We start from the raw sequence: 13,577 nt of genomic DNA, 5'->3' as shown, positions 1-13,577 counted from the left end.
TGAGAGTTTATGAAAGGGTGTCGCTGAGACCGGGGAGGGTGGAGCATCCCCTGTCCGCTTATGAAAGAGAGCGAGCTGGTGATCTTACACAAGTTGCTCAGTGTACAGTCTACTGTACAGCTATATAATGTACATTATGTAAAGCAACCTCCTTACTCGAACCCGGTTTTCTAGGTTTGGGAAAGGAACACTGGTGCATCTTCGGAGATTACGAAATCACTTACACAATCTGCTCTTTTGCAAGGGCGCAGAAAATACGCACTCCAAAAGTATGCATTTATGTACATTATCTAACACTGCGCCACACAAGTCTGAAATGCACAACTAAGTCATATTTTTAAGCAGTGAGTGTCCACATTACAGAAAGACTTCAAAGAAGAACAGCATGAAGAACAGGCACCGTCCCTACGTGAACCTGGTAAAGCAGACAGGGGGTTTTATGCTGTTACATGAATACTATAATAAAAAAAAAAAAAAAAAAAAAAAAAAAAAAAAACAGAAAATCGCGTGTAAAGGAATTGCACACGCAGGAATTGTGGTCTGGGCGTCGTTTCGGGGTTTTAAAAGAGCAGCAGTCTGGACGGGGTCTTGTGTAACCGCTGGTGACGCGCGTACCGACGCGACGCGACGCGACGCGACGCGACGCGACGCGGATCCGACTTGTAGACCGAGCGCAGGGACGGACGGGCGGCCGGACGGAGCGCGCAATGCAGGCCGGTAAAGGTACGTGCGCGGCCCGGTCCGCCAGGCGAGATTCACGCCGGGAACCGGGAGAAAAGCCGAGCCGATAAAACAGCGGCTATAACCGGGCTCGCAGGACGGCCGCTCGGCGCCAGAGCGAGTCATTAATATCGTAAATAATAAGTAAATAATGTATCGGAAGTAGTCTTTCTTTACTAATCACACAAAACTAGAACATTTCAGGAACTTTTTTCTTTCCTTTTCCCTGTTGCACGTACGAAGTTACCAAATATATTTATACACCAAATATATTTTTTTCCAAACGTAGCAATTATACAAACATAATTGCAACAATTTGAACTTTTCCTTATTCATAATTCAGGAATTTGACTTTACTCTCTGAATATTCATACTCAAATGGGCATACTCAAAAATTGTTTTTTTTTTTTTGGCCCTACCAAAGCTCTGCCGGTTCTTTCATGTAAATGTTGTGAGTGGCGTTTTCTCCCTGCTGAAAGCCACTTTGCTGCCGGGCCAGTGACATCACCAGTTCATAAAATATTCCTCCGGTCGCTTGACACATGGGCTGGAATGAAATTGTGATGTGATCCATCTCATGTGTAGGGGGGGGGGGGACTTTATAACGGTCCTGGTAGCATACTTGCATTTGAGTATCTCGACTGCGTGCAGTGCAGTGCATGCAGAAGCAGCAGGTGGTTTTACACTGAGCCACAGAGGAGTGGTGGTTTTGTTTCTCGGAAATAAAAATAAAGGATAAAAAAGATTGGAGTTTTGTAAATAGGGGTGTTAGAAAATACAGCAATATATTGCGATATTTTACGTGGTGATATTGAATCAGGGACACAGGGACATTAACTATCGATATTTTTGTATACAAATGTAGTGGTGCTGTCGAGCGTTTCTACCAAAAAATACGACAGACCAGTCACAGAATCTTGTTTTTTTACATTTTCTTTGAACTGTAGAAAATCTCAATATATACAGTATCACAATAAATCCTGATATAATCGTATCGTGACTTGTGTGATACGTATCATATTGTAAGATCCTTGCCAATTCACAGCCCTATTTGTAAATATAATATCCATTTAATATAATAACCATTATAATAGAATGGTTATCATCCAGTTAACAATTCCAGGAATTCACCCACTCACCCACTCTCCTCCATAACTATCCCAGGACACTGGGTGAAGGGCGAGGACTCACCCAGGACGGCGTGCCAGCCCACCACACACACACACACACACACACACACACACACCTGTGGACAATTTAGAGTCATCAATTCATCTAGTGTACACACCTTCTGGAGGAAACCCGAGAACCCGCAACCCACCAACTGCGCACACTCAAGATATGGAAGTTCAAATTTAGAACTAAAAACCCCCCCACGCCCAGCTGAACGCTAAAAAAAGTTTGTTGTGGGTCGCCTCTACAAGGGGCTGCCGTGAATGTTCAAGTACGGTGAACATTTGGGCGAGACAAGCTTTTATTTTTATGTTTGATGAAGAGTCGTACCTCATCCATGTGTGTGTGTGTGTGTATATATAAATCATGTTTACTCTGTCTCTTGCTCTGTTTTATTCATATTCTTTAGTTTCCGACACGCCACTTGAATTCATTGTGGAATACCTTTCCAAAGCCAAGAAGATTGCTGATGGCAATGCAAGTGTTCCCGAGGAGCTGCGCAGCTACCTGCAGAAGGCCCTGGAAATCTCTGCTGGCTTAGATGACTACCTGGAGCAGATGACCAATCGCGAGAGTGAGCCCCTCAGCGAGCTCTACAGGTGACTTTTCCCACCTCCAATTCACAGTTTAGTGCTCGAGGAACTGTTCATGTCTTTTTTAATTTTGCTAATTACTTTATTTGTATGAAAGTAAAACAGTGAGCCATGACTGGGAGAAGGCGCACAGAGAGGGTAAAACCATCTTTCATCTCCCAAAGGAGTGCATCACAGGACACGTAGAAGGTGTGTAAGTGGATTTAAATCTGTCTGATCTGCTTGCTTTGTTTCATTTGCTGGGATTTAAGGGATTTAATAGCAACACATTACACATGGTGACGGAAATACACATTACACATGGACCGGGTGACGGAAATAATGTGCACACACGGACTAGAAACATGCAGGAACATTTATAACACAATACAGGTGATAACAAACAAGATGATTAGGCACACCAAAGGCTCGGAACACCAGGGAAATGTTCAAATCATCACATTTACATATTACTGTTGCTTATTACGCCACAACAAATAATGTGCTGTCAAAAGAGGATGGCTGCAGGTTTACTTTCTAGATCTAATGATCTCATTCGACCTTTGTGAATAGTGAAAGTAATGGAAAGTTATTAACTGAGGACTGAAACTCCATTGTACTCCATAGAGTCACATTTTGTAGTGAAGTGTGAATGATTGTCATTGTCATTGTGAAACACTGCAGCACAGCACATGGTGACACAACGAAATGTGTCCTCTGCTTTTAACCCATCACCATTTGACGAGCAGTGGGCAGCAGCATGTGGGGACGGTATCTTGCTCAAGGGGACCTCAGAGGCACCTTGGCAGTTTGTGATTCGAAGTCCATGTGATTCAAAGTCCTCTTATCAAATGTCATCAAATCAGCATAATCGTGCAGTGGTAACCACATGATCATCGTGTTCCCATTGGCTGTGGATGGAATTTTGTCTCAATCAGGCCAGGTGCTGAAAATGCTGGCGCACCTCAGCAAAGCGAGGAGGATTCTGGAGATCGGCATGTTCACAGGCTACGGAGCCTTATCAATGGCAGAAGCTTTGCCTGAGGACGGCAGGCTGATTGCTTGTGAGGTCGAACCATACTTGAAGGAATTCGCCCAGCCCATATTTGACAAGTCCCCGCACGGCAAGAAGATAATAGTGAAAACTGGTTCTGCCATGGATTCCATCAAGGTGACTCCTATTCCCAGCGTGTTCTTCGTAAAATCGGGGAAACTAACATGTTTTTGTCAACATTTGTTTCCCAAACATTTGTTCTTGTTTTACAGGAACTGGCGGAGGCCGGGGAACAGTTTGACATGGTGTTCATAGATGCTGACAAATGCAACTATGTCAACTACTACAAGTTCATCCTTGACAACAACCTGCTGCGCTTAGATGGCATTATATGTGTAGACAACACGCTTTTCAAAGGAAGAGTTTTCCTTCAGGATGTGACAGACCAAAACGCTCTTGCACTGCGAGAGTTTAATGGGATCGTTTCCAGTGATCCCAGAGTTGAGCAGGTATGTTGAGACACATGCCATAGAAGAGATTTTGTACCTTGTTGTATGTTGTGCACATATTAACCATACAAGGGGAATCAGTAAATAGCTGAAATGTGTATTGAAAGTGGTTTTGCGTTTGTCATTATGATGCACAGCAAGCACAGAACACGGTGCACACAACAAAACGTATCCTCTGCATTAAACCTAGTGAGCAGTGGGTACCTTGGGAGGGTACCTTGGTGGTTTGGGATTCGAACCCACAACCCTTCACTTACGAGCCTTCTTCCTTACCCGCTTGGCCAACATTGCCACTTTTTTCTGTGTGTGCTTGTTGATTTGTGGTTAACCAGGTTCTTATTCCACTGAGAGATGGTCTCACTGTTATACGCAGACTCCCCCCCTCCTCCATGACGCTGAATCAGGTAATAAATTATGTGCTCTGCGCATAAGGATCCAGCATTGCAGATTTAGTTTACATTTGTTCACAATTGACAATTTTTGTGATTTTTGACATTTATTTTGCTGATACAAACACCATATGTGATAGACCAAGGTTGCCTGTGATGAAGTTTTCCGGGGTGTGAAGGGGAAGTTGATTCTGGACCGACTGCGCCTGGATGGGAAGGTTGCTTACGTGACAGGTGGAGGCCAAGGCATCGGCAGGGCCTTCGCCCATGCCCTCGGTGAGGCTGGTGCCAAGGTGGCCATCGTTGATATGGATCCAGGGAAAGCTGAGGCCGTGACTGTGGAGCTGAGGCTTAAAGGTCAGGATTGAAGGGAACCTCAAGGTTTAATTGGAATGTAAAATTCCTTAACGTTTTGACTGAACTCACCTAGAACATTAAATCCACGCTGTGCCAGTTGAATTGTAATGATAGGATAATTGCCACTAGAGGGAGTTCTAGCACAAGGAAATAGAGAACAGTTTGTGTGCCTGGGAGACAGCAGCTGCCTACAGGAAGCCTTTCATTTCATGCCTGGTCGTTTGGGTTCCTTTATATATGTGAACTCAGATCCAGACACAAATTCCCTATCTTATGATCTAATTCAGCTATTACGAGGCTGTTTATTTTTTTTTTCTCATTTCACGCCACAGAGTTCAATCCTTTTCAGTTTATTGCGGAAATCAGTCGTATTCGTAGCTATGCTTTAAACATCCTTTTCTCTCCCTGACGCAGGGATCCAGAGCATGGCCCTGACTGCAGACGTCAGCGAGCCAGACCAGGTCCAGAGGATGGTGGACAGCATTGTGGCCAAATGGGGTGCAGTTCACATAGCCTGCAACAACGCAGGCATCAACATGAACTCAGCCAGCGAGGAGACCAGCTTGCACGAGTGGGACCAGACCTTCAACGTGAACCTTAGAGGAACTTTTCTTTGCTGTCAGGTTTGTGTGCGTGAGCCACTTCAAATTAGGATTCCTTTCATCTTGGAGTATATTTGTGTGAGGTGTAACTCTGTCTGACCACGTCTTTTTCGATGTGAGGTCCGTTGTGCAGAGACGTGCGAGTGGGTTTGTGTTATTGTTGCGATGTGTCTGAAGTGCGTCTGTTTTCCCCCCCTTTGGTCACCGCCTCAGGCTGCTGGGAGGATCATGCTGAAGCAGGGATATGGGAAAATCATAAACACAGCCTCCATGGCCAGCCTCATAGGTACGTGAGAAGATTTCACATTGAACAGTGGCCAAATGATACACAAAAGTTATGTTTGTATCATTTTCCATTGATTGTACAACCTACAATAAAGGGCACATGTAAAATATATAAAGAGGAACATAGCCCCATATTATTACAAGCAAGAGGAAACCTATTCAAATACACTGCTAAAAAAATAAGAAAACACAAAAATAAAACATCCTAGATCTGAATGAAATATTCTTATTAAATACTTTGTTCTTTACATAGTTGAATGTGCTGACAACAAAATCACACAAAAATTATTGATGGAAATCAGTTGTATCAACCCATGGAGGTCTGGATTTGGAGTCACACTCAAAATGAAAGTGGAAAAACACACTGCAGGCTGATCCAACTTTGATGTAATGTCCTTTAAAACAAGTCAAAATGAGGCTCAGTCGTGTGTGACCTCCCTACAACGCCTGGGCATGGTCCTGATGAGGTGGCTGATGGTCTCCTGAGGGATCTCCTCCCAGACCGGGACTAAAGCATCTGCAACTCCTGGACAGTCTGAGGTGCAACGTTGGTGAATGGAGCGAGACATGATGTCCCAGATGTGCTCAATTCAGGTCTGGGGAACGGCCGGGCCAGTCCATAGCATCAATGCCTTCGTCTTGCATGAACTGCTGACACTCTAGCCACATGAGGTCTAGCATTGTCTTGCATTAGGAGGAACCCAGGGCCAATTGCACCAGCATATGGTCTCACAAGGGGTCTGAGGATCTCATCCCGGTACCTAGTGGCAGTCCGGCTACCTCTGGCGAGCACACGGAGGGCTGTGCAGCTCCCCAAAGAATAGCACCCCACACCATTACTGACCCACTGCCAAACCGGTCATGCTGGAGGATGTTGCAGGCAGCAGCAACGTTCTCCACGGCATCTCCAGACTCTGTTACATCTGTCACATGTGTGAACCTGCTTTTATCTGTGAACAGAACAGGGCACCAGTGGCAAATTGTCCAAACTTGGAGTTCTCTGGCAAATGCCAAACGTGCTGCACGATGTTGGGCTGTAAGCACAACCCCCACCTGTGGACGTCGGGCCCTCATACCACCCTCATGGAGCCACTTGTGTGGGTTGTAAACATCAGCCAGAAAGCATAGGAACCGAGAAGTGGTCTGTAGTCACCACCTGAAGAACCACACCTTTATTTGCTAATAGTCTATAATTCCACCTGTTATCTATTCCATTTGACTGTGAAATTGATTATCAGTCAGTGTTGCTTCCTAAGTGGACAGTTTGAGTTCACAGAAGTGTGAGTGACTTGGAGTTGCGTTGTGTTGTTTAAGTGTTCCCTGTATTTTTTTGAGCAGTGTACATTGTTAAAAAAAGTGTACATTGTTTAAAAGAATTGAAGACAATGCATTCATTAAATCCCAAATTTCATCCCAAATGCCCAAGATTTGGTCCTACCTCATTCTTATATGACCACATTCTTATTCTTATAAACCACAGATATACCTAAATATCCAATTGGAAAGATGAAGTATTTGTCTATCAATCTCTGAATAGAGAGTCAGCATTCCAAAAACTGACAAACTCCATATATCATATAATATCAGGTTGTTCAATCTTTTTATCTAAAAGATAAACATGGACAAATATCTCCAGTTAGCACTAATATTGGCTCTATTATACTCTCGATGTATGAGTTATGACCCTTGTGGAAGAAATTCCCTCCTGTTCCTCTCGCAACGTACGAACTCTGAACCTGTGAACAAACTCAGATGCTACCTTATTGCACCATTTTGGTGAGAGCACAGTGCAGGTATCCGATTATCCATTTTAACGTGTTTTTCCCGTTCCATTCTGCTACACACAGGCTACAGAAATGCATTGACCCATTTCTTCATTAATTTTTTTCACCCATTATCTTCTTCACAGCTTTTACCTCTCCCTGGAGACTTTACTGCATCATAATAAAACATTATAAATCACAGAAAACACTGTCACGCCTTCAAAAGGTTTTTTAAGTGGCAGTCGCTAGCTGGGTGTATGAAGGGACCCCGTGCTTTGACACTGATGATGTATCGCCGGCGGCTGGGGCTTTAAGCAGAGGAACCCGCCGCTCCACTCTTTCTTTTTTTCCTAGTGCTTCTGCGCCACACTGTAAAAACCCAGAGTTATTCATAGCTGCTGCGTAATTCCTCCAACAGGTTCCTCCAGGAGAGCCGTGGCACTTCATCAGGCATACAGTCAAATAGCCAATAAACTCATGTACCATATGGGCAGCAGCCCGGACTGCAGGGGTAATCTGTAAAACAGGGCCATGCTGGTAAATAGCGAGAGAGAGAGAGAGGAGAGGAGAGCGTGAGCGCGGGAGAAGTGATCAATTACTCACATTACGCAGAGTCCTGGAGGAATATGCTTTATTGGTCCGGACATCTGTTATTATATTGTCATAATGTATAATCAGATGGGGCTTGTTCTGGCCAGGTTGGGTAAGAAAATTCAGCCATGAAAGACCCATTAAAATGCACAATGACAGTGTTCTGTCCATCTGCTGGGTACCACAGTAGGCCCGCCTCCCCGCTGCCACCACCCCACACTTCTCGTGAGAGTGAAGGTGTGCAACCTGGATACACACTGGAGTAGAACAATGGTTAGAAATGCTGCAGCAGAGGGGTTTATGTAAATTAAAACAGGTTTTGTTGATTCTGTACCAAAACTGTTATATTATTTCATACTTAATATTCTGAAAAACATACTGGCCTGAATATAAGATGTGCGCCCTTTTTAACACTTGTTACAAAATATTGTATATTGTACCAGCTTCTGGTCTGGTGTTTTTCAGATCTATTGTACTCGAAGAGGTGGGACAAAAATCTATATATTTATCCTTGTGCTGGTAATCCATTATCTATTCACCAGACAGCAGTGATGTTAAACCACTTATACAGCCTTTAAAAATATTTATATATCCATATGATATATTGTCATAGTGGGATACATTGTAATATATTGTGTTTTATTCTCTATAGTTCATAGTATGATATGACACCCAAAACTGAACTTCAACAAAATGGTGCACTGTTTACTGAGAAGACCATTTGATTTCAGGATATTTTCTGTATTACAATATGTAGTTAACTTTGAATACAATATGCACTGATGTGTAATATCATTCCCTGCACGATTTTTAATCCCTGATATCCTCCATGAATTCCATTGTTCTATACTTCTTAATTTCTTAACGCCACTAAACCACAGCACTCATATCCAGAGACTTGATGAAATTCGTTGAAACTTCATATCTACTGACATTACAAGCCGCAGCCTTGTTCTCTCGAGAGCTTGTTTTCCCGCACTTAAAACGAGGAATAAATAGCCATGTGGATGTTAAAGAGGCTTTAGGAGGCTCTCCGGCTCAATTTTTTCACTGCCTCTCTCAGGATTTCACAGTCCTTTAAGAGGAGAACATCAATGGTGGTTTATTTGAAGGATAAAGGCCGTTTTGAACTGTGCGGCGTGGCCTGTATCATCAGGTCTTCAGTCGGATTAGCTTGGTTAGGATTTCTTAGCCCCCTTTCCCGTCTCGGGCCATAAGGAGGATTTCTTTCTTTCTGTATTTATATTAAACCGGTTCTGGATGAGATCTGACCCCTCCTCAACAATGCGGGGTCGCGCTCCCGGGGTCACGCAATTTTCCTCTCCTCAGAAAGCCCGGTGCTTCCCCTTTAAAAAGCCTCTCCCTCTCGCCACAGGACCAGCCGCTGCGTCCGCGCGCAGCTGTGTCATATTTATCATCCCGCCCGCGGCCCAGGCGATTTGGCAGTGAGATCACCGGGTGACGAGGTTAACTACTAAAGTTGTATGTAACTTGGAGCCTCGCTTGTGATGATTAATCAGCCGGCCGAAAATGAGACCCCTCTGCCTTGCATCGCATGCAGCGCACAGCATCTGTGATGGTCAAGGCAAACAAATGGTGTGTTGCCTTTGTTAGCGAGCGCGGCGCACAGGCCGTCATCCAGAGTAATTAATTTTACCGCGCCTCATCTACGGGGTCCCGGAAGCTAATGAGAGCGCTTCTCTTGTTGTGCACGGTTCAGGCCCGAGAAACTTGAGTTATGATGGAAATGAAGTAATGGGCTGGGCGAATTACACTTCGAAAAGTCCTCATGCGCAAAAGAGCGGATCCATTTTAATGTGCATTTTTCAGGATTAATAACACAAGGCCCTAACGAGGGCAGGGAATTGTTTTGAAGGGAAGCATACGTCCGTCATCATAGCTTAATGCGGTTTGGAGACGAAGGTGGTGAAGGATTTCTGGAGAGATAACTCGCAGCACAGAATGAATCACATTCATAGACAAAACACCGTTTGCTTTGAGTTTAATTTCCCCTTCCTACAGTTCCACACCCACAGAAGCAGCTGGCCTATAACACGTCCAAGGCCGGGGTCGTGAAGTTAACCCAGACCCTGGGCACCGAGTGGATCGACCGAGGCGTCAGAGTCAACTGCATATCCCCGTAAGTTGTGTTCAAAGAGATCATTACCAATGTCCTCACGTCTTTATACAGTTTTTGCTAAAACTGTGTAAAGTATATGTTGTGTAAACGTATAAAAAAATGTAAAGTAAATGTTAAAGCACTCCTTAGTTAAATGTTAAATCTTTTTATTGTTTTATTCTCTTTTAATTGTTTTATTAAAAGGCAAATAATCATTACAAAGTATTGTCGCACCATATAGTGTGTTTTCTGGACCCTTAGTTCTTACTTGTATTAGAACTTGTATTAGTTCTTAAACTGTGGTATTATGGCTTCCTCTGATGCTATGATGTAGATTTTGGTCAATTAGTGGCAGTTCAAAAAAAGTGACCAGAAACTCCCGAAGCCACAATACCACAGTTTCTGGACTAAAGTGTATAGAAGAAAAACAACTCATGAGCTCTAATTATCTTTCATAAAGGAGTTCTCAGGATTTACACAATTAAAGCCTAAAAGAAAGTCAGAAATTCATGATGTTTGCACATGTGACGTATTGATGGGCGCATGTTTATATCAGCGTGCATGGGAACGGTAGGTCATCTGGCTCCACCCATTTTAAATAAAGACTGGGCTCTGGGTGACAGAAGTAATTAGACATCAACAGAATTGATATACCCTGCAGATTTTAATGCTTTTTGAATTGTTTAATGCATTGTGAAAATGTTAAGAACCTCTTGTCTAGGCCACAAATGTAAGATAACAGCCCTTTTTTTCCAAGGGATTTTTGGGAAAACGCGTCTTATTTGGCTAAATATTTGGGCACGTTAACACATCTGCTGTGCTTCTGGAGCGCAGCATCATCCTGGAACAGACAATAATACGACAGGGCCTGTAATTCCTCCAGGCGGTGCAGGCTTTTCATTTATTTTTCACAGCAAACAAGCAATTTATTTTAATCCTCTTTTTATTATTATTTGTTGGAGTACAGCGGCAGTGATGAATGAATTACTGAAATAAGAGCATTGTCGGCCGTTCACGCAGAGGAGATTGAAGCACTAATTTAAGGGCCCAAAACAATGCTTTTCAGCTTAATTAGATGGCGCCTTTTGGGACAAATCAACCAACCACTTTCTTTAATTGTTATATTCAATTAGGGAACGGAATTAGCCTCTTCACCGGAGGTGTTGGGGAAAACAATGGCGCCGCGTCGTGTTTGTATCCATTTGTGCGCTAAAGCCCCTCTGTGAAAAGGCGACGCGTGTGAAGTGGAGCATCGCTGAGCCCCCCCCGCCACCCCGGAGCAAATCCAATCCGCCGGCGCGGCCGAGGCCTCCGGAACAAAGACGCACGTCCGGGACCCCCCCCCCCCCCTCCACTCTTATTTATCACCAGCTTGTTTGCAAATTTTAATTTGTAAAAGAAGCAATTCCTCCCACCCGCTAAACCGGCCGTCTCAATGGGCCACTGATTTCTTTGAAGTGACCGCGGGTAAATATGCATAAAAACGGGGGGGGGGGCAATTAGCGAGTGCGAGGTTGACTGCAGCCCGATCTCGCTGGCAACTTTTAGCCGCTGTGGTGATAAGCTGCATTATCTAGAAAATTGGCTGAGGGGGAAAAACAGCACCTCTGATTGCCAGGAAAGGTTCCAGATAACAGGGTGCTGAAGAGAAATATAATTGAGGTGGAATATGTTAACCAAGGTGTCACATGCCCCTCGGAAGCGCTAATTTATCAGAATGTAGGAATTTGTATCGAGCTGGCGGGAATACATTTAGCCCCGGCTAAATAGGAGAGATGGATGTTCGGCTTTTAGTTGCTGTCATGCTGATTGTGTGGAGACGTCTGAAGGAATTGCTCATTAGACGTCCTCATGTAAATACACTTAAGACCAAATCGGGAGCGAATTGCGAGTGGGCGAGCGCAGGCACGGTTTTGCTGGAGTGATTGGTTCTGATTACTCGGAAAGGATTGGAAGGGTCTTGTACACGGTCCCTGGCTGCAGAAAGGGAAGCCATGTAGGATCTTGTGCACCTATAGGCCCCGACTGGGTGTATTTTTTTGTCACCCTGTTGGTGGCTCTGAGACGCCGCTGTTGCTCCTGCCTGTGATGTCTGATGCGTACAGTTCTCTCTCTCTCTCTCTCTCTGTTTTGGTGCCGTCCCAGCACCCTTCACTCCTCTCCCTCTCTCTTTTCAGGGGGATTGTTGACACCCCTCTCATCCACTCAGAGAGTCTGCAGCCCTTGGTGCAGCGCTGGCTGTCAGATATCCCGGCTGGGCGACTGGCTCATGTGACAGACTTGCAAGCTGCAGTGGTCTACTTGGCATCTGATGCCTCTGACTACATGACAGGGCATAACTTAGTCATAGAGGGTGGGCAAAGTCTGTGGTAAAGGGAAACTTCTGCATTTTTTTTTTTTTTGCTCCGGGATCAAGAAAGGAGAATCAAATGCACCTATGCTGGAGAACCTGGATCTGGGAAACATTGGCATTTATTTTTTGAGAGATAATTTTTTGTATAATCGATCACATGACATAATGTACATTTAAGGTGCTAATATACATTTTAAAGGGCCACACTACATTAAACTATGCATATTAAAAGTTTTATGCAGCAATAACACATAAACAAATAGTAAAGCTGTATTGCTGTTTGAAAATCAAGCAGTACAATTTGACAAATATTGTCCAAATAAACAGAAAATGTATGAAATGAATCATTGATATGTGCATATTGTTCATTGTTCACCACATCTTCCACATGTTTAGCAAATTTGGCTTTGGTTCTGTTCCATTCACAGGAACTTGTGCTGTTGCCTTATGGAGCCTTTTAGACGTCTTGTAAGGTTCTATGAAGGATCTTTTTAAGTGTGAAAATTTCCTCTGTTGACCAAATGGAAGCAATTGACGAAAGTATTCATTTGATGGAACCCACCCCCCAGCATCTCTAAGACGCCACCCCTCTCCTCCCCACTTCTCATTACACTTCCTCCCCCCGAGCAGCTCCATTACACTGCTCCTGGGTCTTAATTCCTTTGGCCCCTGTGTTTATATGTGGGGAAAACAATACTTGAGAGAAAGCCCGGCTAAGAGCTTGACCTTGGTCACTGCAATTATTCCCAAGGAGTGGCCAATTAGACCCATTAGTAATGCAATGGGACGGTGGCTGTCCACGTGAGCGTCCACAATTCATTTGCAGGCACACATCTCACTCTCCGCAGCAGACACTTAGAAGGGATATTTACATAATTAGGATAGGCCAATAATGAAACCGAATAAGAGGATTCCATTTACAGCCAAGACCAATCAGAAAATATCCACTGCTTAATCAAGTATGATGCATTCGAAACTCCATCACGACAATTTAAACTCGGGGTGAAGGGGTCCTGCGAATCTTCTCTCCTTTGTATTTTCAGCACGCACAGATAAACAAAGTGGCAATGAACAAATAAACTAATCAATTAAAATCGACATATCCTCACAAAATATCGAGGTGTGGTGGACCAGAGGGGAGCAGAAAACT

The 13,577-nt window shown here is 44.0% G+C and overlaps 1 protein-coding gene across 1 annotated transcript; it reads left to right on the top strand.

Moving 5' to 3' along the window:
• Nucleotides 1-569: 569 nt before the first annotated feature.
• LOC114800268 (uncharacterized) lies at nt 570-12,771 on the top strand. Its single transcript, XM_028997420.1, has 11 exons — nt 570-723; nt 2,303-2,492; nt 2,584-2,675; nt 3,404-3,636; nt 3,732-3,968; nt 4,301-4,372; nt 4,498-4,714; nt 5,129-5,337; nt 5,530-5,602; nt 9,978-10,095; nt 12,252-12,771. The coding sequence occupies exons 1-11, from the start codon at nt 708-710 to the stop codon at nt 12,445-12,447; spliced, it is 1,653 nt and encodes a 550-aa protein (XP_028853253.1). The 5' UTR covers nt 570-707; the 3' UTR covers nt 12,448-12,771.
• Nucleotides 12,772-13,577: the final 806 nt, after the last annotated feature.

Source organism: Denticeps clupeoides, chromosome 12, assembly GCF_900700375.1.
Source record: "Denticeps clupeoides chromosome 12, fDenClu1.1, whole genome shotgun sequence".
Lineage (NCBI taxonomy): Eukaryota > Metazoa > Chordata > Actinopteri > Clupeiformes > Denticipitidae > Denticeps > Denticeps clupeoides.
This window is presented reverse-complemented; position numbering and strand designations above follow the sequence as displayed.

Bases quoted from the DNA above. Each gene is read 5' to 3' on its own strand.
- LOC114800268 (XM_028997420.1), top strand. The intron at 2,676-3,403 runs GTGTGTAAGTGG...TGTCTCAATCAG, and splicing joins CATCACAGGACACGTAGAAG to GCCAGGTGCTGAAAATGCTG. The intron at 10,096-12,251 runs GTAAGTTGTGTT...CTCTCTTTTCAG, and splicing joins AGAGTCAACTGCATATCCCC to GGGGATTGTTGACACCCCTC.